General features: G+C 42.0%; 1 protein-coding gene across 1 annotated transcript in view; it reads right to left on the bottom strand.

Moving 5' to 3' along the window:
* LOC120991617 (cartilage oligomeric matrix protein) overlaps positions 1 to 27400 on the bottom strand; it is a 156189-nt gene that overhangs the window by 110739 nt on the left and 18050 nt on the right. Inside the window, exons 2-4 of the mRNA XM_040420417.1 lie at positions 24280 to 24365; positions 6278 to 6329; positions 3041 to 3216 (exon numbers count right to left, since the gene is read on the bottom strand). Coding sequence (XP_040276351.1) covers positions 3041 to 3216; positions 6278 to 6329; positions 24280 to 24365 — 314 coding nt within the window. The remainder of the gene's footprint in view (positions 1 to 3040; positions 3217 to 6277; positions 6330 to 24279; positions 24366 to 27400) is intronic.

Below are 27400 nucleotides of genomic sequence, written 5' to 3'. Positions count from 1 at the left end.
GTTTAAGTTATACACCGAAGCGAAAACACTTGTTTCTCGTGTGTTTTTATCATTCCCTCTGCTCTAAAATTCTGGTGGTAAATTGTATGCCACTCTCACCACTTTTGAAAAAGGAATGGTAAAGCCATCTGTCAGCAGATTTGTACCTATGTAAACTGGCTGACCTGTTACATGTGCACTTGGCAGCTGAAGGCATCTGTGTGTGTTGCATGTTCATACCATATGTGCCCGCATTGCTGAGAAAAATGAAGTTTTTATGGAAATGAGCCTCTAGGAGCAACTGGGGCGTTGCTGTTACACCTAGAAGGTCTGCTCTCTCTGCAACTGCTGTACCCTCTACTATTTGATTGACAGGGACAGGCAATGTAAATGTGATCACGTCTGCCTGGCCCTGTCACTCCAAGTACTCCTAAAGGCTCATTTCTATATATTTAGATTTCCTTTTTCTCAGCAATGCGGGCACATATGAACATGGGGCCAACACAGATAGCTTCAGCTGCCAAGTGCACATGTAACAGGTCAGCCAGTTTCATAGGTATGCTGCTGATAGAAAATGTATCACTGCAACTATTTAAAAGTGTTGCTAAAAAAAAGTTGCAAACTCATTCCGTGTCAGTGGTGGCATAAAAAAAAATTAAGGGGCATAACACAAAAGTTTTAGAATTAAAGATGCGCCAAATTTAAAGAATAATATGCATCATTTGATATATTTTGTGCAACCTCATCAACGCAGACTTTAAGCAAACAAACGATCTTCAAGAAAGTCCCCCTAAGGCCTAGTTCACACGAATGTTTTTTTTGCGAGTGTACGGGCCGTTTTTTTGTGTTCCGTATATGGAACCATTCATTTCAATGGTTCCGCAAAAAAAATGGAATGTGTTCCGTATGCATTCCGTTTCCGTATCTCAGTTTTTCCGTTCCGTTGAAAGATAGAACATGTCCTATATTGGGCCGCAAATCACGTTCCGTGGCTCCATTAAAGTCAATGGGTCCGCAAAAAAAACGGAACACATACGGAAATGCATCCGTATGTCTTCCGTATCTGTTCCGTTTTTGCTGAACCATCTATTGAAAATGGTATGCCTAGCCCAATTTTTTCTATGTAATTACTGTATACTGTATATGCCATACGGAAAAACGGAACGGAAAAACGGAAACACAATGGAACCAAAAAAACTGAACAATGGATCCGTTAAAAACGGACCGCAAAACACTGAAAAAGCCATACGTTCGTGTGAACTAGGCCTAAATCTTAAAGTTAGTCACACCTCTCTGTGTCACCCCTGGCCCTGGATTGTGATTAGATGCTCTGAGAGTCTCTATGATAACAATGATGGGCAAGAATTTTGTTTAGGAGAAAAGGACACTGTGAATGTTTTAATACTAACTTTAACATCTAGTACTAGTTTTTAAACCACAGTATTCATTGTGTTTCTTTGGCATTCTTTTTCCCCTTTGACTTCTAGAGATAAAATGCAATGCACCCTACGTAAAAAAAAAAAACAACTGCATGAGCTTTTTGATTTAGTGCTATAAAGTCTGAAATGTGAATAAACTAAAATGAAAACGTTAGCAGACATAGACTAGTGTTTAATAAGAACTTCAGATGAAGACCAGAATTTTGTATGCATTTCATTAAAAATGACACGTATCACTGCAGGTGGGACTGCTATGATGAACGTTAATTCTGACATGGGCTATGACTGGTTGGCTTGTTCACATGACATGTCATCCCTATAGATATCATGTCATCACATGGGAGTTTATACAGAGATGTGATGAGAGACCTGGATATTGGCAGTGGAGTAACATTGAAGAGTTCAATAAGTATATTGAGAAGTTTATTATTTTAGTATTTTGGGCCTAATCCGATTTAAAACGGGTTATCCAAGATCATGAAACAGGGTGGATCAGACCAGGGGAGTATGTTTTTTTTTTTTTCTTATTTCACACACTATGCCTGGCCACCCCCAATTCTTTGTTGTACAACCACATGAAAGGTCTAATTAATTTTATTTCTTGGATTCAACTTCAGTTTTTCAAATTAGAAGGTAGGTGTGTGACATATCAAACAATTTTTGAAGAAGATTTCAACAAATGCCACCCAAACGGGCCTCCCTTTGCCGATAGTGCAGTTTCCAAACCAAAAAGTTTAGGAACTAGAATTCCAGCATGGAATTGCTCAAAATAGTCTGCAATAACATGTGTGCTTCGCTCACCAGATAGGGGATAATCTCAACATGTTGTGCTTTGCATAATGCCATCCTTCACATTGCCAGTACAGAAGAAAAATTAGGCTGGTTTCCCATTTGCTGCGTGTATTCCCGCAGGCTGTTCTGGCAGAGAATAGCCTGCTGGAATTCTCTGGATCCGGATGCAAATGGTATGCCCACCGGCCCCATTAAGTATAATGGGGGCCAGCGGAGATCTGGCTGTGTTCTGGCAAAAATGCTGAGATTTGGCTAAATGCTGTTTTATGTCTGACCAACCAATTCACATCAATCTCTGCCAGATCAGGAGGCCGGATATCCATGCTGCAGATGTGAAACTAGCCTTTCTGTTTTAACATGAGAACAAATAAAGTTATGTTATGAAGCATACAATTTTTTTTTCTTGTGAAATTCTATACCAGTTTCATGTGACACACGCCTGCCTTATCATTTGAAAATTGAAGCATTTAAGATGCTTGCCAAATTGTTGACATGGTCCAACAAGTGTTTTCCCTTTCCCCCAGAGCTTGTATTTAAAACAGGATCACCATATTCCCCTCCCATTTTAATTTTTGATGGGTGTTTCCTTACTAACACCTTGTACTTTTCTTGTAAAAATCTTTTTATTAAATTTTTTCATTTTAAACGCATCACAATTGTAACATTTGGATAGGAAGAATGAAAGAAAGGACATTCTTTCAAGCAATTAGTACATAATCACTTAGTATAATTTTCAGTACAGTTTCATTGTATTGACAAGAATCACGTGTGTATAATGGAATTTAACTAACAGTTGTTTAAATTGTACTTTTCTTATCAACATGCCTCACCTCATTAATGTCAGTACAATGAGTTCCATTTCCAGTATACCCAGGTGGACATGGGCCACACTTAAATCCAGATGAAGTTTCTGTACAGGTGACTCCTGAGAAGCAGGGATTAGGAACACATCTTTTTGGATAAGCTATAGTAACAACTTGACTTTTACTGGGAACTGGATGTATACCTATGAAGAACAAAAAAACAAATAATTGGTTTCAAACAAATACCTTATATTTAAATATAAGTTGTATTTACACATGTTTGGACCTCATGGGTTCCAAAACTTTGCTAGATAGAAAAGTCTTGCTAGATCTTGGAAAGTCTTGAAAAATGAGTTAAACATACACATCGTTTTCCCCTATCTCCATAGCACACAGTCATAATAAGCAGCAAGGAGGACACATTATATACTGCAATACTAAGCAGTGCAAATCCAGCGCTGGGGTGAGATAGTAAAAACGATGTGTTTGTGTCTCTTCTGTAACTGCTCCACCCTCCCTTCCCTGCTCTATAAACTTCTATTGGCAGCAACTGTAACATGAACTCTCAGTCTATGGACTAATGTGTATGAATATTATCACTGAATCAAGAGATAGCAACCAGTGTAGTAGGCACTTATCAGAGCAGTCTGATAAGTGGGAAAAGATGTATTTTTTCTATAAGATATATTACCAAGTTCCTTATATTCAATTATACTAGGTTTAAGAAAATATTTTAACAATAGTTGCTCTTTAAGCACCTTAGACTTACGTGTACTAGCTTAGTTTCAACATAGTATTGGATGATATGCCAACATAATGAATATCCTGATGGAATATGAATATGAGGACAAGTGTAATAATTTCCTGTGGCTCTTTTAACATATTGGGGTCATAAAGGTATTAGTACTTGGCCTAACTAAATCTTAATCACCTTGTGTTCCAGTTTCCATTTCAAATTCTGAAAGTTCTCCTAAAGTTCTATGAAGTGACATTTATATAACAAATTTCTTTCATTTTATGCAAGCACATATGAGAATCTAAATGTAATTTTCCCTGAAAACCCTTTAATTACAAGGTGGCTACACGTATACGCAGAATGGAGGTTAGATAATGAAATCTTTATTTAGAACAGGTTATTGCGTACTGTCTGCTGCTACATGTCAACAGACCATAGGAGCAATTTCCTCTAATTCCTTCTTTTTTCCCCTGTGACCTGCTCACTGTGGAATAACACGTCTTGTTTTATAAGCTGTCCTCCGTATGTCTGTTTGGCTCAGTTAGACGTGAATATCAAGGGATATGACTTGTTTTTTGTCTTTTCTTTTGGCAATTGAGATGCTGCATTGGCTTACTGAGATAGTAAAATTACTTTGTCTTGGCATCAGTTACAAAAGAAGGAAAGCTAAAGATTCTCTGGAAAGGGAAATAATATCTTCTGCCAATGCAGAACAGTGTTTTGCCTACAAGAGACTAAATAGTAGACATACATCAGAACTGGGCACTACACAAAAATATCTATGATTTCCTATTTGGTATAACCTACAATAACATGGTTCATTTTCCTAGCATATTCCAGATCCCTCTTAATCTCGTATTTAGTTATTCCAGTAAACTCAAATATAGCACTAAATAAAAAATGGAATTTGAAAAATAGGGCTGCTGACAAGTAAGGGCAGCAAGTGCAGGAGTTAGTGGCACAGCCAAAAACCGCAGCCAACTCCACTGAGTATGGAAGACTTCTACTCTTTTGAACTAAAATGAAATGTACTTAGCTTAGATACTTATAACAATTTTGGGATAACACTATCTTAATCACTTGGTAATGCAAGGTACAATGCAGCAATTGGCACCCGCCAACACCATCAAGTCCTCAGTGCTGCAAGATTATACTACAGGAAAGCTACACTTTGTGAAATTTCCTGTCATTAAAGGGTTTGCCTCATCTCAGACAATGGGGGCATATTGCTAGGATATACCCACATTGCCTCATAGGTGTGGGTCCCAGCAGTCTATATCGAGAACGGAGCCCTGAAAGTGGCTCACTGTGCATGTGCAGCCGCCCTCCCTTCATTTATATGGGGCTGCCGAAAATAGACGAGCGCTGACTCAACTATTTCTGTTGGGCCCATAAAGGTGAATGGGAGCAGTGGCCAATCGCGGCACCATTTAGGAAATAGATGCAGGCACCCAGTGATGGGACCCGCACCTATCAATGGGGGCATATCCTAGCAATATGCCCCATTGTCTGAGATGAGACAACCCCTTTAAGTTTTTCTATAATCAGGTGAGTGTATTCGGCTATTTTTGGAACTCTCATAGCAGTGAACAGAGTTGTTCATATTCAGCCACATCTCCATTCACAGCGGTTGTGAGACTGGACCCTGCTCTCAAAATAGAGGTGGATCCCTGAGGTATAGTCCACACTTATGGCATATCCTGTCAATATACCATAAATGTCCAGATGCGAATACCCCTTTAAAGAGGACCTATCATCATGTTTTGTTTTTTTATTATTATTATTGACAAGAATAAACATGGATGGAGCTTAAACATTAGCAAATTGCTATGGGAACTTTGTTACTTTGTTAAAGAGGACCTATCACCTAGGGAGGGGCTGTTTTTTTTTTCAACTGATACATCTGCTTCCCCCCACCCAAAATCTCCAGGATTTATGGGAAAATGTTATGGGCAGCACTTTACAATTTTTATTAGCTATATTCAGAGAACTAATTTTGGGGGGTTTATGATTTGTTGGGTTAAAAACTATATATTTATATATATCATTTTCATGGTCCTCTTTAATGCAGAACAATTTCCTAATATTTTAAAGGGATTGTCTGATAAATTTAAAAGTGTCTGAATGCCGAGTATATGATAAAATAACTAAATATTTATTACCATTTAAAACCTGCTCTACTCCAAGACCACTGCTATGCTGATCCCGATGGTCTATCTTATTGTCATGCAGTGATGATGTTGCTACCACCTGCACAGCACCGCTGCAGCCAAACAGAAACAGTGATTGGCTTCAGCAGTCAAGCACAGCTGGTAACAATGTCATTTCACTTTGGGCTTATGAGCCTACAGGATGGCAACATTCAACATTGACAGACTTCCTTGCATGAGCCACATGGGCTAAGAGGTACTCCTAGGCCATGTCTGAAGTTACCATCCAAGGGTATTCATTAACAACCAATTGACAAAATAGTAAAACTGTGTTCATGCCACAATTTCCCAAACATTACATAGTGAGCAGCTACTTACCACAAGCATCACATTCCATAACTGTATTTTTCAAAAATATTATCTCTTTATTCTAGGAGAAAAAGAATAAAAAAGCACTTTTCCTTTTAGCAAAAAGAGCACAATGGTACATTATATGTAATAATTTAAGTCAAACAAACATTATTCACACATAGAAATTCCAATTTTAGCTAAATAGTTTCCAGTTACTACTTGGGAAGATGAATAATCAGTTGGAATGTGTAAATGGATTTGTAAAATTACAAAATAATTTTTTTGAGTTAGGATGGAAGTCAATTCTGGTCATAAAGTAGAACTCACTATTGGAAAATGCATTAATCCAGTCTCAGCATGGCAGTAACACCATGATTATGCCTATCTGGCACTGAGTAAAAGGTCAAGAATTACTCATCAACCCTGCATGTAAAGCATTCTTTATAAAGATGTGTGATATACAATATAAAAAGTTACCGAACTTCTAGAACCCCTGCTGGGTCCAGTAATCTGTGGGATTAGTGAATAATGCCTTGTAGCAAGTGTGATTATTTAGTGATGAATCACATTTACCATATCCTTTCCTTCCATGTACTTCTATGTCTTTTCAATTTTTTTAACATTTGCTAAAATAATCATCATTTTACTGGTTTTGCTATTTTTAAATACATATTTGCCAAAAGTATTAACTGCACTGGTGATCAAGGTTTTAATAAATCAACTTTAATAAGTCAGTTCAATTCATGCCTGAGGGCTATATTCAATATTGGTCGAAAAAGACACAATATATATTAAAGGGGTTGTCCCACGAACATTTTTCTACAGTTTTCAAACCAGCACCTGGATCTTAATTCTTTTGTAATTGCATGTTATTAAAAATTTTGCATAGCCAATGAGTTATTCAATAAAATGTACCTGTATAACGCCACCTGCTTTTTGTTTTTTTCTTATTTCTTTGTCCAGCTCACTGATATTGCCGCACATGCTCAGTCTCATCTTTGAACTGCCTCCTGAGCTGTGATAGGGAGAGCATGGACACACCCCTGAGCTGCAGCAGAAAAGACACTCCCCCTGAGCTGCCAGCTTGATATAAATCTAGCAGAGCAATGACTGGGGAGATCTCTGGATCTATGTGAGGTACAGGGCTGGTTCTAGCTTTGTTAGAAATAGATTGTCATGTACTATATGATCTCTGGTTTTTATTTTTTTTAATTAGTCATGGGATAAACCCTTTAACTAATGACAGTAATAAGAGCTTCATACACTGCATCTAAACCCATTGCTGTAGGTTGCTAATACTATTAAAATGTTTACTCTTTTCTGTCTATACCTTGAATAGTAAAGTGGATATAACTGGAGATGTAATTCTTAGTAATAGGGAAGTAGGTTAAATGTATAGACACATAGCACTAGTGTTATTCTAATCCCCAACCTTTTTTGTGTGCCAAAAACAAGAATTCAGTTAATCGGATGTCCACATTGGTCACAGTTTGAGATGTTATTGCCAAGTCTGGAGATTACAGATGGATAAAATATGAGGTCAATTAAAAGCAAACAGATGACTGAATGCATCTTTATGCTAGGCATAATCTTCCTCAAGGGGAGTCAAGGAAAACCAGCCCTAATATCTTTAAAACTCACCTTAACTATCATTATGTGTGTGGGTGTTTATACCAAACACTGGAAAAGTGAATGGGTCACCAGATATTTATAGGTGTAGTTGTTAATGATATCATATGAAAAACTATGTTCCATATGATTTTTAACAACTTAAAGGTCATCTGTCAGCAGATTTGTACCTCTGAAACTGGCTGACCTGCTACATGTGCACTTGGCAGCTGAAGACATCTGTGTGGGTTGCATGTTCATACAGTGCTGCCCATAATTATTCATACCCCTGGCAAATTTTGACTTATAGTTACTTTTATTCAACCAGCAAGTAATTTTTTGACGGGAAATGACATAGGTGTCTCCCAAAAGATAATAAGACGATGTACAAGAGGCATTATTGTGGGAAAAAAAAAAATTCTCAGCTTTTATTTACATTTGAACAAAACATACAAGATGTTCCGCACTGTGGAAAATCTCAGAGGACGTGGTCGGAAGCCAAAAGTGACACCTGTGCTGGCCAGGAGGATAGTTAGGTGAAAAAGAATCCAAGCATCACCACCAAGGCCATCCTGTTGAATCTGGGCTCTGCTGGGGGCAATGTCTCAAGGCAGACAATCCAACGGGCACTGCACACTGCAAAAAGGAGAAGCCTTCAACCCAAAGAACACCATCCCCACTGTCAAACATGGTGGTGGGAACCTAATGCTTTAGGGGTGTTTTTCAGCCAATGGACCAGGGAACCTAATCACAGTAAATGGCATCATGAAAAAAGAGCAATACAAGAGGATTCAGGCAGTCTGCAGAGAAACTTGGCCTTGGGCACCAGTGGACATTTCAGCATGATAATGACCCAAAACACACAGCAAAAGTGGTGAAGAAATGGTTAGCAGGCAACAACATTAACGTTTTGGAGTGGCCCAGACAGAGTCCAGACTTGAATCCAATTGAGAATCTGTGGAGGGAGCTAAAGATCAGGGTGATGGCAAGAAGACCCTCCAACCTGAAAAAATACCTGTGGAGACATGCAAAAAGCTGGTCTGCAATTATAGGAAGCGTTTGATTGCTGTAATAGCCAATAAAGGCTTTTCTATTGATTATTGAGAAGGGTATGAATAATTTTGGACTGGACACTTTTTGCTCAAATGTAAATAAAAGCTGAGAATTATTATTATTTTCTTTCTACAATAATGCCTCTTGTACATCGTCTTATTATCTTTTGGGAGACACCTATGTCATTTCCCGTCAAAAAATCACTTGCTGGTTGAATAAAAGTAACTTTAAGTCCAAATTTGCCAGTGGTATGAATAATTATGGGCAGCACTGTATGTGCCCACATTGCTGAGAAAAATGAAGTTTTATATATGCAAAACAGCCTCTAGGAGCAACGTTGCCGTTAACACCTAGAGACTCTGCTTTTTCTGCAACTGCTGCATCCTCTCCACTTTGATTGACAGAGCCAGGCGTGATGACACTTTCACTGCCTTGTCCTGTCAAAGGGCAGAGGACACGGCAGTTGCAGTGAAAACAGAGCCTCCGTTGCTCCTAGAAGCTCATTTGCACATATTAAAATATGATTTTTCTCAGCATTGTGGGTACATATGAAGAGGAGACCAACACAGATGCCTTCATCTGCCAAGTGCAAATGCAAAAGGGCATCCAGTTTCATAGGTACAAATCTGCTGACTGACCATTTAATTTTTTTGGAGGTGAAACAAAGCACTTTTAAACCTAGCATTGCATATGCAAAATACCAGTTATCACGCGTTTTATCAGCATTGTCTGTTTACAAATGTAAAAAAAAAAAACAATACCAAATACTGTATTGTGGTATTCTAAGATAATAGAAAGGGAAACTGAATACTTGCTGCTGCGTTCCTCCACATGCTAGATACAATCAATGAAAGTCTCTGCAGCAAGACAATTCTGTGATCAGCTTAAAGGGGTTATCCCATCATAATGATCACTGTTAAATCTGTTACTGATTTGACAGTGATCATTTTTGTAAATATATTTGATTAACAAATTCCCACCGTTTAGGATAAAATTCATCCCCACTTACCTCATGGTTGTCATTCGGTCTCCCCTGGTTACGGCCACCGCTCTTCTGCAGAATCCCTGTGGGCGCGCTTGCGCAGAAGACCCCGGTGGGCCGCTCGCTTTCCTGAACGCGCAAAAAGGTATCCAGACAATACTTTCACTTGTAAGAGAACACCTATTCCGCCAACAAGGGGCGGACATACCACCTGTGCAGCCGGAATTATTTACTGGCACACATGGGAGAGAGAATCACTATGTAGGCATCTACTAGGGGGCATTATTTACTGGCACAAATGGGGGGAGCACTATGGGGGCATTCTTTACTGGCACACATGGGGGAGGAGCACTATGGGGGCATCTACTAGGAGCCCTATATATTAGAATTATACTGGCATTATGGGGGGAGAGGATCCATATGAGGGCATCTGCTGGGGGCATTTATAGGGGCATTTTATACTGGCACAAACTATATGTGCAATATGGGGGTGAGGATGAGAACTATAGTGGCATTTTATACTGGCATACATTATGGGGGCACTATGGGGAAGGAGGGAGAGGAGCATTATCACGGCATCTACTTGGGGCACTCTATAGGGGCATTTTTGGCACTCTATACTGGTGCATTATGTCAGGCACCATAGGATTGGGGAAGGAGCACTATGGGGGAATCTACTGGGGCACTATATAGGAGTATTTTATACTGGTGCAAATTATGGGGCACTATGGGGACATTGACTATACTGGGGGCACTAAGAGGAGGTTTTTTAGTTTTTTACTGCCATACAACAATGTATTTTTTAGCATCATTATTTTTGGGGGAAATTATCTTTACATTATTAGTGTCGGGGACACTGTTTCCTGGGCGCAGTTATTTTTTGGGCACTGTGTGCCAATAATTATTGAAGGGTCACTATCTGGTACTAGTATTTTCAGGGGGTTTATCTGTTTCTGCAGTATAGTATTGGGGAGCACAGCGGGCACAGTATTAGAGGTGGCAGGATGGCATGTTCAGAAGGTTGGAGGATGTTGGAAAAGTAGGAAACTAAGATGTCTGTCTGTCAAACTCTGCAGAGAGAAGATATGGCTGAAAGAAATCATCATGGTGGTCTGGTCTGAAAGGAGAAGATGAAGAAAGAGAAGATCTACATCTAAGGAGATGTCACTGGACAGAGAAAAGCCTGCTGGAATTCACTGGATCCTGCACTGCTGGATGCAGACAGAATGCCCGCCGGCCCCCTTAACTATAATGGGGTACTGCAGAGATCCGGCCACAGTCTGGCAATAATGTAGAGAATCAGCGGGACACAAACAGCTGCATGCTGTGCTTTGTGTCCGGACTAATTGTAGTGCCGCAGGTGTGAAAGTAACCTTACCCTTTTTATGTTTTGTATTGCTGTATGTAATGTTAGGAAGTAGGTTAGGTTGAAAATTTGGCATGGGGGGTGGAGGGGCCCAGGCACATTTTTTGCACAGGGGCCATCTGCTGTCTGTGTCCGCTCCTGCCGCTGAACAAAAGGATAAGGCATGTTGAAATCCAACTGCATGATCTTTTCCTCACAATCCAGCATCTGAATATCCCGAAGAGTAAGGAGGGCCCTTTGTACACCTTAAATTTTCTGCCAGTCTGAAGTCATCTCCTAGCATTCCAATCCTACAAATGTTTAACTTCTCTGAGATATACTGCTATTAAGCTGAATCAACAACCTATAGTACACTGATTCGGGATAATGTTCGGCCCCTTTTGGGCAAGAGGTTGAATTGTACTGTTTTAGCTGTAGTGTAAGAAGAATTCTTGTACATTATACCCTTTCCGAGACTATGCAGATTAACCTCTCACAGGTAGTTGAGTTGTGTAATGTTCCAAAAATCTTATTTCTTATTTACCTGGTGCTTCACCAGTAAAGTATAAGTTCCTGGCAGAAGGTGTAGCCAGAAGCAGTGTCCTCTCTGCAGATTAACCACTTCAGCCCCCAGTGCTTAAACACCCTGAAAGACCAGGCCACTTTTTACACTTCTGACCTACACTACTTTCACCGTTTATTGCTCGGTCATGCAACTTACCACCCAAATGAATTTTACCTCCTTTTCTTCTCACTAATAGAGCTTTCATTTGGTGGTATTTCATTGCTGCTGACATTTTTACTTTTTTTGTTATTAATCGAAATTTAACGATTTTTTTGCAAAAAAATGACATTTTTCACTTTCAGTTGTAAAATTTTGCAAAAAAAACGAGATCCATATAGAAATTTTGCTCTATATTTATAGTTCTACATGTCTTTGATAAAAAAAAAATGTTTGGGTAAAAAAAAAAAATGGTTTGGGTAAAAGTTATAGCGTTTACAAACTATGGTACAAAAATATGAATTTCCGCTTTTTGAAGCAGCTCTGACTTTCTGAGCACCTGTCATGTTTCCTGAGGTTCTACAATGGCCAGACAGTACAAACACCCCACAAATGACCCCATTTCGGAAAGTACACACCCTAAGGTATTCGCTGATGGGCATAGTGAGTTCATAGAACTTTTTATTTTTTGTCACAAGTTAGCGGAAAATGATGATTTTTTTTTTTTTTCTTACAAAGTCTCATATTCCACTAACTTGTGACAAAAAATAAAAACTTCTATGAACTCACTATGCCCATCACGAAATACCTTGGGGTCTCTTCTTTCCAAAATGGGGTCACTTGTGGGGTAGTTATACTGCCCTGGCATTCTAGGGGCCCAAATGTGTGGTAAGGAGTTTGAAATCAAATTCTGTAAAAAATGACCTGTGAAATCCGAAAGGTGCTCTTTGGAATATGGGCCCCTTTGCCCACCTAGGCTGCAAAAAAGTGTCACACATCTGGTATCTCCGTACTCAGGAGAAGGTGGGGAATGTGTTTTGGGGTGTCTTTTTACATATACCCATGCTGGGTGAGATAAATATCTTGGTCAAATGCCAACTTTGTATAAAAAAATGGGAAAAGTTGTCTTTTGCCAAGATATTTCTCTCACCCAGCATGGGTATATGTAAAATGACACCCCAAAACACATTCCCCACCTTCTCCTGAGTACGGAGATACCAGATGTGTGACACTTTTTTGCAGCCTAGGTGGGCAAAGGGGCCCATATTCCAAAGAGCACCTTTCGGATTTCACTGGTCATTTTTTACAGAATTTGATTTCAAACTCCTTACCACACATTTGGGCCCCTAGAATGCCAGGGCAGTATAACTACCCCACAAGTGACCCCATTTTGGAAAGAAGACACCCCAAGGTATTCCGTGAGGGGCATGGCAAGTTCCTAGAATTTTTTATTTTTTGTCACAAGTTAGTGGAAAATGATGATTTTTTTTTTTTTTTCATACAAAGTCTCATATTCCACTAACTTGTGACAAAAAATAAAAACTTCCATGAACTCACTATGCCAATCAGCGAATACCTTGGGGTCTCTTCTTTCCAAAATGGGGTCACTTGTGGGGTAGTTATACTGCCCTGGCATTCTAGGGGCCCAAATGTGTGGTAAGGAGTTTGAAATCAAATTCTGTAAAAAATGACCTGTGAAATCCGAAAGGTGCTCTTTGGAATATGGGCCCCTTTGCCCACCTAGGCTGCAAAAAAGTGTCACACATCTGGTATTGCCGTACTCAGGAGAAGGTGGGGAATGTGTTTTGGGGTGTCATTTTACATATACCCATGCTGGGTGAGATAAATATCTTGGTCAAATGCCAACTTTGTATAAAAAAATGGGAAAAGTTGTCTTTTGCCAAGATATTTCTCTCACCCAGCATGGGTATATGTAAAATGACACCCCAAAACACATTCCCCAACTTCTCCTGAGTACGGCGATACCAGATGTGTGACACTTTTTTGCAGCCAAGGTGGGCAAAGGGGCCCATATTCCAAAGAGCACCTTTCGGATTTCACAGGTCATTTTTTACAGAATTTGATTTCAAACTCCTTACCACACATTTGGGCCCCTAGAATGCCAGGGCAGTATAACTACCCCACAAGTGACCCCATTTTGGAAAGAAGAGACCCCAAGGTATTCGCTGATTGGCATAGTGAGTTCATGGAAGTTTTTATTTTTTGTCACAAGTTAGTGGAATATGAGACTTTGTATGAAAAAAAAAAAAAAAAATCATCATTTTCCACTAACTTGTGACAAAAAATAAAAAATTCTAGGAACTCGCCATGCCCCTCACGGAATACCTTGGGGTGTCTTCTTTCCAAAATGGGGTCACTTGTGGGGTAGTTATACTGCCCTGGCATTTTCCAGGGGCCCTAATGTGTGGTAAGTAGGTAAATGACCTGTGAAATCCTAAAGGTGCTCTTTGGAATTTGGAATATGGGCCCCTTTGCCCACCTAGGCTGCAAAAAAGTGTCACACATGTGGTATCTCCATACTCGGGAGAAGTTGGGGAATGTGTTTTGGGGTGTCATTTTACATATACCCATGCTGGGTGAGAGAAATATCTTGGCAAAAGACAACTTTTCCAATTTTTTTATACAAAGTTGGCATTTGACCAAGATATTTCTCTCACCCAGCATGGGTATATGTAAAATGACACCCCAAAACACATTCCCCAACTTCTCCTGAGTACGGCGATACCAGATGTGTGACACTTTTTTGCAGCCTAGATGCGCAAAGGGGCCCAAATTCCTTTTAGGAGGGCATTTTTAGACATTTGGATACCAGACTTCTTCTCACGCTTTGGGGCCCCTAGAATGCCAGGGCAGTATAAATACCCCACATGTGACCCCATTTTGGAAATAAGACACCCCAAGGTATTCAATGAGGGGCATGGCGAGTTCATAGAAATTTTTTTTTTTTGGCACAAGTTAGCGGAAATTGATATTTTTAATTTTTTTCTTACAAAGTCTCCCGTTCCGCTAACTTGGGACAAAAATTTCAATCTTTCATGGACTCAATATGCCCCTCACGGAATACCTGGGGGTGTCTTCTTTCCGAAATGGGGTCACATGTGGGGTATTTATACTGCCCTGGCATTCTAGGGGCCCTAAAGCGTGAGAAGAAGTCTGGAATATGAATGTCTAAAAAATTTTACGCATTTGGATTCCGTGAGGGGTATGGTGAGTTCATGTGAGATTTTATTTTTTGACACAAGTTAGTGGAATATGAGACTTTGTAAGAAAAAAAAAAAATTATTCCGCTAACTTAGGCCAAAAAAATGTCTGAATGGAGCCTTACAGAGGGGTGATCAATGACAGGGGGGTTATCAATGACAGGGGGGGTTATCAATGACAGGGGGGGTGATCAATGACAGGGGGATGATCAGGGAGTCTATATGGGGTGATCACCACAGTCATTGATCATGCCCCTGTAAGGCTTCATTCAGACGTCCGGATGCGTTTTGCGGATCGGATCCATCTATCAGTGCATCCGTAAAAATCATGCGGACATCTGAATGGAGCTTTACAGGGGGGTGATCAGGGAGTCTATATGGGGTGATCACCACAGTCATTGATCATGCCCCTGTAAGGCTTCATTCAGACGTCCGGATGCGTTTTGCGGATCGGATCCATCTATCAGTGCATCCGTAAAAATCATGCGGACATCTGAATGGAGCTTTACAGGGGGGTAATCAATGACAGGGGGGTGATCACCACAGACATTGATCATGCCCCTGTAAGGCTTCATTCAGACGTCCGGATGCGTTTTGCGGATCGGATCCATCTATCAGTGCATCCGTAAAAATCATGCGGACATCTGAATGGAGCTTTACAGGGGGGTGATCAGGGAGTCTATATGGGGTGATCACCACAGTCATTGATCATGCCCCTGTAAGGCTTCATTCAGACGTCCGGATGCGTTTTGCGGATCGGATCCATCTATCAGTGCATCCGTAAAAATCATGCGGACATCTGAATGGAGCTTTACAGGGGGGTAATCAATGACAGGGGGGTGATCACCACAGACATTGATCATGCCCCTGTAAGGCTTCATTCAGACGTCCGGATGCGTTTTGCGGATCGGATCCATCTATCAGTGCATCCGTAAAAATCATGCGGACATCTGAATGGAGCTTTACAGGGGGGTGATCAGGGAGTCTATATGGGGTGATCACCACAGTCATTGATCATGCCCCTGTAAGGCTTCATTCAGACGTCCGGATGCGTTTTGCGGATCGGATCCATCTATCAGTGCATCCGTAAAAATCATGCGGACATCTGAATGGAGCTTTACAGGGGGGTGATCAGGGAGTCTGTATGGGGTGATCACCACAGTCATTGATCATGCCCCTGTAAGGCTTCATTCAGACGTCCGGATGCGTTTTGCGGATCGGATCCATCTATCAGTGCATCCGTAAAAATCATGCGGACATCTGAATGGAGCTTTACAGGGGGGTAATCAATGACAGGGGGGTGATCAGGGAGTCTATATGGGGTGATCACCACAGTCATTGATCATGCCCCTGTAAGGCTTCATTCAGACGTCCGGATGCGTTTTGCGGATCCGATCCATCTATCAGTGCATCCGTAAAAATCATGCGGACATCTGAATGGAGCTTTACAGGGGGGTAATCAATGACAGGGGGGTGATCAGGGAGTCTATATGGGGTGATCACCACAGTCATTGATCACGCCCCTGTAAGGCTTCATTCAGACGTCCGGATGCGTTTTGCGGATCCGATCCATCTATCAGTGGATCCGTAAAAATCATGCGGACGTCTGAATGGAGCTTTACAGGGGGTTGGTCAATGACAGGGGGGTAATCAATGACAGGGGGGTGATCAGGGGCTAATAAGGGGTTAATAAGTGACGGGGGGGGGGGTGTAGTGTAGTGTAGTGGTGCTTGGTGCTACTTTACTGAGCTACCTGTGTCCTCTGGTGGTCGATCCAAACAAAGGGGACCACCAGAGGACCAGGTAGCAGGTATATTAGACGCTGTTATCAAAACAGCGTCTAATATACCTGTTAGGGGTTAAAAAAAACACATCTCCAGCCTGCCAGCGAACGATCGCCGCTGGCAGGCTGGAGATCAACTCTCTTACCTTCCGTTCCTGTGAGCGCGCGCGCCTGTGTGCGCGCGTTCACAGGAAATCTCGGCCATCGCGAGATGACGCATATATGCGTGACTCTGCGCAGGGCTGCCACCTCCGGAACGCGATCCTGCGTTAGGCGGTCCGGAGGTGGTTAAAGAGCTTTTGTCAGCAGATTTGTACCTATGAAACTGGCTGACCTGTTGCATGTGCACTTGGGAGCGACAGGGGCGTTGCTGTTACATCTAGAGGCTCCACTTTCTATGCAACTGCTGCATCCTCTGTACTTTCATTGATAGGACCAGGCATTATGATGTTTTCACTGTATGGCCCTGTCAATCAAAGTGCAGAGGGCACAGCAGTTGCAGAGAAGGCTGAGTCTTTAGGTGTAACGGCAATGCCCCCGTGGGTCCTAGATGCTCATTTGCTTATATTAAAATAAAACATAATTTTTCTCATCAATGCACAGATGCCTTTAGCTGCCAAGTGCACATGTAACAAGTCAGCCAGTTTTTTTTTTTTTTTTTTTTTTTTAAGTAACTGGCCATGCAGCTCTATAGTGTAGTGGTTAACATTCTTGGCTGTAATGTAGAAGGTTATGAGTTTGAATCCTGCCAGAAACATTTCAGAAATAGAGGCTCAATTAGATTTAAATGCACTGACTCAAGCACATGTGATGTTCGGTCAAGCATGCTCGATCAACACTAGTCTATATGTTTCACAGACATTTTGGAAAAAAACTATTTTCTAAATTTGAATTTCTCTTTTAAGACAGTGATACCTTACAAAATAGTTATTGACATTCGCCATATATCGCCAACTTTAAGTTGGAATCATATTGTAAAATTAAATTTTTTAGGATGATAGAAGGCTTAGAATTTTAGAAGCAACCGCAGCAACAACATTGCCAAATTTTTAGCAATTCTGGGGTCATGGTCATTTCTATGCTAGCACCTCTACTCTGTGATCCCACTGTGATCCTTGGTCATGACACATGTCACGTGACTAAGATCATTAAAGCAAAATGGAAGAGAAATGTAAAACTTTCATTTTTTGCGCACATTTTCCATTTTAATCTATTTTTTCTTTAACACAGCAAGGTTTAATAGCTTGTGACATAAGTTGATGTTTTCATTGATAACATTTTAGGGTACATTAGATTTTTTTTGATCGCTTGATATTTTTTTTGGGGAGGCGAGGTTCTGGCATAGTTTTTATTTATTATATTTTTTACGACATTCACTTGGTGTGGTAGATCATGGTATATTTTAATAGAGCAGGTAATTACGGATGTGAAAAATTGTAAAAATATATATTTTTTCTGGCGATGAGGACTCGTTTTCATTGGTACTAGTTTGGGGTACATATGGCTTCTTTTTGGTCATCTGATATTATGATTTTTGGGAGGTGAGGTGATTAAAAAATGGCTGGCATAGATATTATATTTTTACAGCATTTGGCCCCCTGCACACGAACGTGTGCACCCCGTGGTCGTGCTGCGGCCCGCAAAATGTGGGCCGCAATGCACGAACACAGTCCGTGGGGCAACCACAGTGGATCGCGGACCCATTCACTTGAATGGGTCCGCAATTCGGCCGTTCCGCAAAAAGATAGGACATGTTCTATCTTTTTGCGGAACGGACGTACGGGACAAAACCCCACGGAAGCACTCCGTAGTGCTTCCGTAGGGTTACGTTCCGTGCTTCCGTTCCGCACCATTCCGCATCTCTGGATTTGCGGACCCATTCAAGTGAATGGGTCCGCATCCGTGATGTGGAATGCCCACGGAACGGCACCCGTGTATTGCGGTCCGCAATACGGCAACGGGGTGCACACGTTCGTGTGCAGGGGGCCTTTGCCTGACAGGGTAGATCATGTGATATTATGGACATTATAGATGCAGAGATACCTAGTACATTTATTTTTTTTTCCCTATTTTTTACAATAATAAATGAATTGATAAGGGTAAGGCAACATGCACATGACCGTATGTGTTTTGCGGTCCACAAACTGCGGATCAGAAAAAAAAATAACTATGACATCTGTATGCTATCCGTTTTTTTTTCGTGGATCCATTGTAACAATGCCTAAAACGGACAAGAATAGGACATGGTATTTTTTTTGCAGGGCTGCGGAACGGACATACGGATGCGGATAGCACACGGTGTGCTGTCCGCATTTTTTGCGGACCCATTGAAATGAGTGGGTCTGCATCCTATCCGCAAAAAAAAATACGGAACAGACACAGAAACAAAATACATTCGTGTGCATGAGGCCAAAGGAGGCTTATTTTTACACTTAAAACTTTTCATTTTTATAAAACACTTTTATACAGTTTTCAAGTGAATGGGAATATTTAACTTTAGCTTGTACTCCCCACATACACCCTAAATTAGGCTACTTTTACACTCGCGTTTTGGGTGGATCCATCATGGATCTGCAAGAACGGATCCATTACAATAATACAACCACATGCATTCGTCATGAACGGATTTGTTTGTATTATCTGTAACATAGCCAAGGCGGATCCGTCATGAACTCCATTGAAAGTCAATGGGAGACTGAAACGTTTTCTATTGTGCCAGATTGTGTCAGAGAAAACGGATCCATCCCTATTGACTTACATTGTGTGCCAGGACGGATCCGTTTGGCTCAGTTTCGTCAAGCGGACAGCAAAACACTGCAGGCAGTGTTTAGGTGTCCGCCTCCAGAGCGGAATGGAGACTGAACGGAGCCAAACTGATGCATTCTAAGCGGATCCTTTTTCATTCAGAATGCATTAGGGCAAAACTGATCCGTTTTGGACTGCTTGTGAGAGCCCTGAACGGATCTCGCAAACGGAAAGCCAAAACGCCAGTGTGAAAGTAGACTTAGTCAGAAGGAGGACTAAAGAGTATCCTTTTGTCCTTTGGCTAGTAGTATACAGTTGCAAGAAAAAGTATGTGAACCCTTTGGAATGATATGGATTTCTGCACAAATTGGTCATAAAATGTGATCTGATCTTCATCTAAGTCACAACAATAGACAATCACAGTCTGCTTAAACTAATAACACACAAAGAATTAAATGTTACCATGCTTTTATTGAACACACCATGTAAACATTCACAGTGCAGGTGGAAAAAGTATGTGAACCCCTAGACTAATGACATCTCCAAGAGCTAATTGGAGTGAGGTGTCAGCCAACTGAAGTCCATCAGATGAGATTGGAGGTGTTGGTTACAGCTGCCCTGCCCTATAAAAAACACACACCAGTTCTGGGTTTGCTTTTCACAAGAAGCATTGCCTGATGTGAATGATGCCTCGCGCAAAAGAGCTCTCAGAAGACCTACGATTAAGAATTGTTGACTTGCATGAAGCTGGAAAGGGTTATAAAAGTATCTCCAAAAGCCTTGCTGTTCATCAGTCCACGGTAAGACAAATTGTCTCTAAATGGAGAAAGTTCAGCACTGCTGCTACTCTCCCTAGGAGTGGCCGTCCTGTAAAGATGACTGCAAGAGCACAGCGCAGACTGCTCAATGAGGTGAAGAAGAATCCTAGAGTGTCAGCTAAAGACTTACAAAAGTCTCTGGCATATGCTAACATCCCTGTTAGCGAATCTACGATACGTAAAACACTAAACAAGAATGGATTTCATAGGAGGATACCACAGAGGAAGCCACTGCTGTCCAAAAAAAACATTGCTGCACGTTTACAGTTTGCACAAGAGCACCTGGATGTTCCACAGCAGTACTGGCAAAATATTCTGTGGACAGATGAAACCAAAGTTGAGTTGTTTGGAAGAAACACACAACACTATGTGTGGAGAAAAAGAGGCACAGCACACCAACATCAAAACCTCATCCCAACTGTGAAGTATGCTGGTGGGGGCATCATGGTTTGGGGCTGCTTTGCTGCTTCAGGGTCAGGACGGATTGCTATCATCGAAGGAAAAATGAATTCCCAAGTTTATCAAGACATTTTGCAGGAGAACTTAAGGCCATCTGTCCACCAGCTGAAGCTCAACAGAAGATGGGTGTTGCAACAGGACAACGACCCAAAGCATAGAAGTAAATCAACAACAGAATGGCTTAAACAGAAGAAAATACGCCTTCTGGAATGGCCCAGTCAGAGTCCTGACCTCAACCCGATTGAGATGCTGTGGCATGACCTCAAGAAAGCGATTCACACCAGACATCCCAAGAATATTGCTGAACTGAAACAGTTCTGTAAAGAGGAATGGTCAAGAATTACTCCTGACCGTTGTGCAAGTCTGATCTGCAACTACAGGAAACGTTTGGTTGAAGTTATTGCTGCCAAAGGAGGTTCAACCAGTTACATACTTTTTCCACCTGCACTGTGAATGTTTACATGGTGTGTTCAATAAAAACATGGTAACATTTCATTATTTGTGTGTTATTAGTTTAAGCAGACTGTGATTGTCTATTGTTGTGACTTAGATGAAAATCAGATCACATTTTATGAGCAATTTGTGCAGAAATCCATATCATTCCAAAGGGTTCACATACTTTTTATTGCAACTGTATGTCAGAGTATGGAATAGTGTAGCATAATATGCTATGCCATCCCGCAGAGTCCAGTAAAAGAATGTATACTGTATGGTATTCAGCATTCCTATATACTCAGTTAAACAAACTAAGCTACTTTCACACCTGCGTTCAGGTGTCCGCTCGTGCGCTCCGTTTGAAGGGGCTCACGAGCGGCCCGAACGCATCCGTCTGGCCCCAATGCATTCTCAGTGGAGGCGGATCCACTGAGAATGCATCCGCCTGCCAGCGCTCAGCCTCTGCTCCGCTCAGTGAGCGGACACCTGAACGCTGCTTGCAGCGTTCGGGTGTCCACCTGGCCGTGCGGAGGCGAGCGGATCCGTCCAGACTTATAATGTAAGTCAATGGGGACGGATCCGCTTGAAGATGACACCATATGGCTCAATCTTCAAGCGGATCCGTTCCCCATTGACTTTCAATGTAAAGTCTGAACGGATCCGCTCAGGCTACTTTCAGACTTAGAAAATTTTCTAAGTTATAATGCAGACGGATCCGTTCTGAACGGATGCAAACGTCTGCATTATCGGAGCGGATCCGTCTGATGAAACATCAGACGGATCCGCTCCGAACGCTAGTGTGAAAGTAGCCTAAGCTTTATTGTGTCTGCATGAAAAATATTATGTCTGTTGGAAAATATATAGGGTGCTTACATCTTTCAGACCAATCACATGGTTCTTGCTCATAGGATAGGATTCACTAATTCTGTAGACAGCATACACTTAGCCATGCTGTCTAATGCAACACATTTATCCCAGGCTCAGGCTGGATGATAATTCTGGTGCAGGGATAGACACTTTTGTCTAACTTGATACCAATTATTGGTTGGTTTAGGGCAATTTGACATGAGCATATTCACACTGCATGTAACAGCAGTATTTAATGGATTGAACACTGCTTCTGTGACATAAGCTCATGGCATTATAGTGGTTTATTAATGCTTTGTGTTCCTGCCGACCATAGCTTTACTGAATTGTAGTAATGGCATTATTTACAATTTACCGGTATGTACAATTTAGTACAACTGAAGTAGGGCTGGAACACAGCATTATAAATCATCAAAATTCTGTGAGTTCATGTCACAGTAGCAGTGAGTGTCCAGTAAATACTGCTGTCACATGCAGCACATTTCACAGACTGAATACAATCATGTGAAGTTGTCTGAATTTTTTTATGTGACGACAATAAAGCTGGAGTGCTGGATACTCATTTCTGAATGTGCCATTGTCTGTGGCTGATGCAGTTTTCACCCACCTCTTCCTTGCACCACTGGAGATCTAGACTGTGGAGAATAAGCATTAAGAGGTGAGCTTTCATTTATCAATCTATAAAATGTATGCACACACCTTCCAGCTCATGTACACCTTAGGCTGGGTTCACACGGGCGTTGCGGGAAAATGTGCGGGTGCGTTGCGGGAACACCCGCGATTTTTCTGCGCGAGTGCAAAACATTGTAATGCGTTTTGCACTCGCGTGAGAAAAATCGCGCATGTTTGGTACCCAAACCCGAACTTCTTCACAGAAGTTCGGGCTTGGGATCGGTGTTCTGTAGATTGTATTATTTCCCCTTATAACATAGTTATAAGGGAAAATAATAGCATTCTGAATACAGAATGCATAATAAACTAGCGCTGGAGGGGTTAAAAAAAAAAAAAAAAAAAAATTTAACTCACCTTAGTCCACTTGATCACGTAGCCCAGCATCTCATGATCCATCACCATGGTAAAAGATCATGTGATGGATCATGTGATGACCGGAGTGACGTCACCAAAGGTCCTTTACCTGTAATTAATGCTCACCACAGGTCCTGTTCAGCAAAGGAGACAGAAGGAGATGCCGGGCCGCGATCAAGTGGACTAAGGTGAGTTTTAAAAAAAATTAACCCCTCCAGCGCTGTTTTACTATGCATTCTGTATTCAGAATGCTATTATTTTCCCTTATAACCATGTTATAAGGGAAAATAATAATGATTGGGTCTCCATCCCGATCGTCTCCTAGCAACCGTGCGTGAAAATCGCACCGCATCCGCACTTGCTTGCGTATGCTTGCGATTTTCACGCAACCCCATTCACTTCTATGGGGCCTGCGTTGCGTGAAAAACGCAGAATATAGAGCATGCTGCGATTTTCACGCAACACACAAGTGATGCGTGAAAATCACCGCTCATGTGAACAGCCCTATAGAAATGAATGGGTCGGTATTCAGTGCAGGTGAAAGGCGTTCAACTCACGCATCGCATCCGCGCGGAATACTCGCCCATGTGAAAGGGGCCTAAATCTTCTCTGGCCTTTGGCTATCCACCCAAGGGTATTTAAGGAATCTTCGCCTGCTGGAAGGTGGTATTTTACCTAGCTTGTTAGACCCTGCAAATGTATGCTGTTATATTGACTACTTGTGCTTGAGTCCTGCCTGCCCGAACCTCAGCTTGATCCTGCCTGATGCCTCTGTGCTCTGCATCTGCACCTCTTGACCTCCGTGTGTTAGCAGAGAACTACTCCAACAGAGACTACTCCAAGACTTAGCAGGCAGCTGTATACCCTGCAGTGGAGTCCAGATGCTTGTATATGGGTAAAAGGGTTAAAACCAGTATGCCGCAGGGACAATGCCCTTAGTAGTAGCCCCAAGTCAATTCTGTTCAATGGCACAAAGGCTCAACATCCACTTCCCTTACACAGCCTCTGTTTCATGTATATCATGGATGCTTTTCCTGGAATACTGTATAAACAAAATGTAAACTGGACTGGACAATATTTCTGGTGGAGTACACACCTTCAATCCTAACAATAGACATTTTTTATGGTAGTTGAACAGTACTGCGTTTATGAGATCATAACACTGGAATAGCTAAAAGAAGTTACCTGTTTTTTCAGTAGGTCTCGAACCTCTTTCAAGACAACGTTGGTTTCTTTAATCTCTGCAAGTATTTGTGGTGGAACATCGCCACCTAAAATGAGAATTTTGAATCACCTATGGATATTTCAGTGTAAGATTCAATAAAAAAAAAAAAAATTACATACAAAATTATTTGAAAGTAGCAAGGGTGTGGAAATGGCAGGACAGAAGATGTAGAAGCTACCAGCAAACCATGGCGGATTCAGTTTCATTTAGGCCTCATAAACACGACCGTGCCATTTTTTGCGGTCCGGAGTGCTGTCCGCATCTTTTGCGGCCTCATTGAAGTGAATGGGTCCGCATCCGAGCCGCAAAAAACTGTGGCTCGTATGCGGACCATAACTACAGTCGTGTGCATGAGGCCTTAGGGTAAGGCCTCTTTCACACTACCGTTTTTTTTTTCCGTTTTGCGGGCCGTTTTTTGCGTTCTATATACGGAACCATTTATTTCACTGGTTCAACAAAAAAAACGGAATGTACTCTGTATGCATTCCGTTTCCATATTTCCGTTTTTCCGTTCCGTTGAAAGATAGAACATATGCCATACGAAAAAACGGAACGGAAACACAATGGAAACAAAAAAACGGAACAACGGATCCGTGAAAAACGGACTGCAAAACACTGAAATAGCCATACGGTAGTGTGAAAGAGGCCTACTCCATTCACACGTCCGCAAATGGGTCCGCATCCGTTCCGCAATTTTTCTATGCATACGGAATGGATGCGGACAGCACACAGTGTGCTGTCCGCTTCCGCATTTGCGGAGCGCGACCCCGATCTTCGGGTCCGCAGCTCCGCAAAAGATAGAACATGTCCTATTCCTGTCTGCAGCTTGCGGACAAGAAGAGGCATTTCTATAGGGGTGCCGGGCGGGTGTGTTGCGGATCCGCAACACACCACGGACGTGTGAATGGAGCCTAAGAAAGCTGTTATAGCCACAGGGTAGACCACAATCATTAAAAAGTGATGCAATGGAAGCAAATTAATAAAGAGAAGTAGGAGTTGCTCTTACTAAGAAATATCTGTGACTGACGTAGGCTGTATGTTAGCACTTGTGGCTGGTGGAGGCATCTCTAGTAGTGTTGAGCGAACTTGTGTTTTAAGTTCGGCGTCTAAAGTTCGGGTTATCGAAGTATCCCGTTATGGATTCCGCTACCACGGACCATAACGGAATTTAGAATCCATAACGGGATACTTCAATAACCTGAACTCGAACTTTAGATGCCGAACTTAAAACACAAGTTCGCTCAACACTAATCTCTAGCATCTCTAGACTGTAACAAGGGCAATTGTGGGTGACGCAGGCTGTAACTAGGGTACCTATGGTTAGCACAGACGGTAACTGGGCAGCTGAATACAATAGACTGTAATGGAGGAATCTGTTACTGCTACAGAATGTCAATGGGGCAACTGTGGCTGGCACATGCTGTTACAAGGGCATCTGTGACAGGAGCATGAAGTAACATTCTCATCATAGCCTTGCACATGCTGTAATGGGGGCAATAGTCCCTGGCATAGGCTGTAATTGGATCCTGTTTTCTTTTACCATTGTATTTAGTGCTGGTTTCTTTTCCAATGACAATGACTGGAAGCAAAATGAACTTACAGTGGTCTCTGAAATTTCACAATAAGGCCTCATGCACACGACTCACGTTTTTTTTTTTAAGGTCCGCAAAAACGGGGTTCTGTAGGTCCGTGATCCGTGACCGTTTTTTCGTCCGTGGGTCTTCCTTGATTTTTGGAGGATCCACGGACATGAAAAAAAAGTCGTTTTGGTGTCCGCCTGGCCATGCGGAGCCAAACGAATCCGTCCTGAATTACAATGCAAGTCAATGGGGACGGATCTGTTTGACGTTGACACAATATGGTGCAATTGCAAACGGATCCGTCCCCCATTGACTTTCAATGTAAAGTCAGGAGTCCCTTTTATACCATCGGATCGGAGTTTTCTCCAATCCGATGGTATATTTTAACTTGAAGCGTCCCCATCACCATGGGAACGCCTCTATGTTAGAATATACCATCGGATTTGAGTTAGATCGTGAAACTCAGATCCGACAGTATATTCTAACACAGAGGCGTTCCCATGGTGATGGGGACGCTTCAGGTTAGAATATACTAAAAGAACTGTGTACATGACTGCCCCCTGCTGCCTGGCAGGTGCTGCCAGGCAGCAGGAGGCAGACCCCACCCCCTGCCCCCCCTGTATTTAACTCATTGGTGGCCAGTGCGGCCCCCCCCTCCCTCCCTCCCTTGTATTTAACACAGTGGTGGCCAGTGCGGCCGGCCCCCCCTAATTAAAATGACCGACCCCCCATCATTGGAGGCAGCGGAGAGTTCCGATCGGAGTCCCAGTTTAATCGCTGGGGCTCCGATCGGTAACCATGGCAATTAGGATGCTACTGCAGTCCTGGTTGCCATGGTTACTTAGCAATTTTTAGAAGCATTATACTTACCTGCGAGCTGCGATGTCTGTGACCGGCCGGGCGCTCCTCCTATTGGTAAGTGAAAGGCCTGTGCGGCGCATTGTTTATAGCACAGACCTGTCACTTACTTTCACACTAGCGTTGTTTAAATCCGGCGTTCAATTCCAACACCGGGACTGCCCGCCGGATCCGGAAAAACGTGTGAAAACGGATTACATTTGAATCCTGATCAGGATTTTGATCACAATGAAAAAATGCATTGGAAAAAATAGATCCGCCATTTATGGACTTTAACTTTTTTTTCACTTTTTTCGGGTTTAACATGCAAAAGCCGGATCCGGTTTGACTGAACACACGGCGCCGGATCCGGCGTTAATGCAAGTCAATGGGAAAAAGACCGGATCCGGCGTTCAGTCAAAGTGTTCAGGATTTTTGGCCGGAGGTAAAAATACAACATGCTACGGTTTTCTGAAAAGCCTGATCAGTCAAAAAGACTGAACTGAAGACATCCTGATGCATCCTGAACGGATTACTCTCCATTCAGAATGCATAGGGATATAACTGATCAGTTCTTTTCCGGATTTGAGCCCCTAGGACGGAACTCAGCGCCGGAAAAGAAAAACGCTAGTGTGAAAGTACCCTAAGACACCCATGGACATAA

This window comes from Bufo bufo, chromosome 2 (genome assembly GCF_905171765.1).
Source record: "Bufo bufo chromosome 2, aBufBuf1.1, whole genome shotgun sequence".
Lineage (NCBI taxonomy): Eukaryota > Metazoa > Chordata > Amphibia > Anura > Bufonidae > Bufo > Bufo bufo.
The sequence above is the reverse complement of the archived record's forward strand: the minus strand, read 5'-3'. Positions and strand labels throughout refer to the sequence as shown.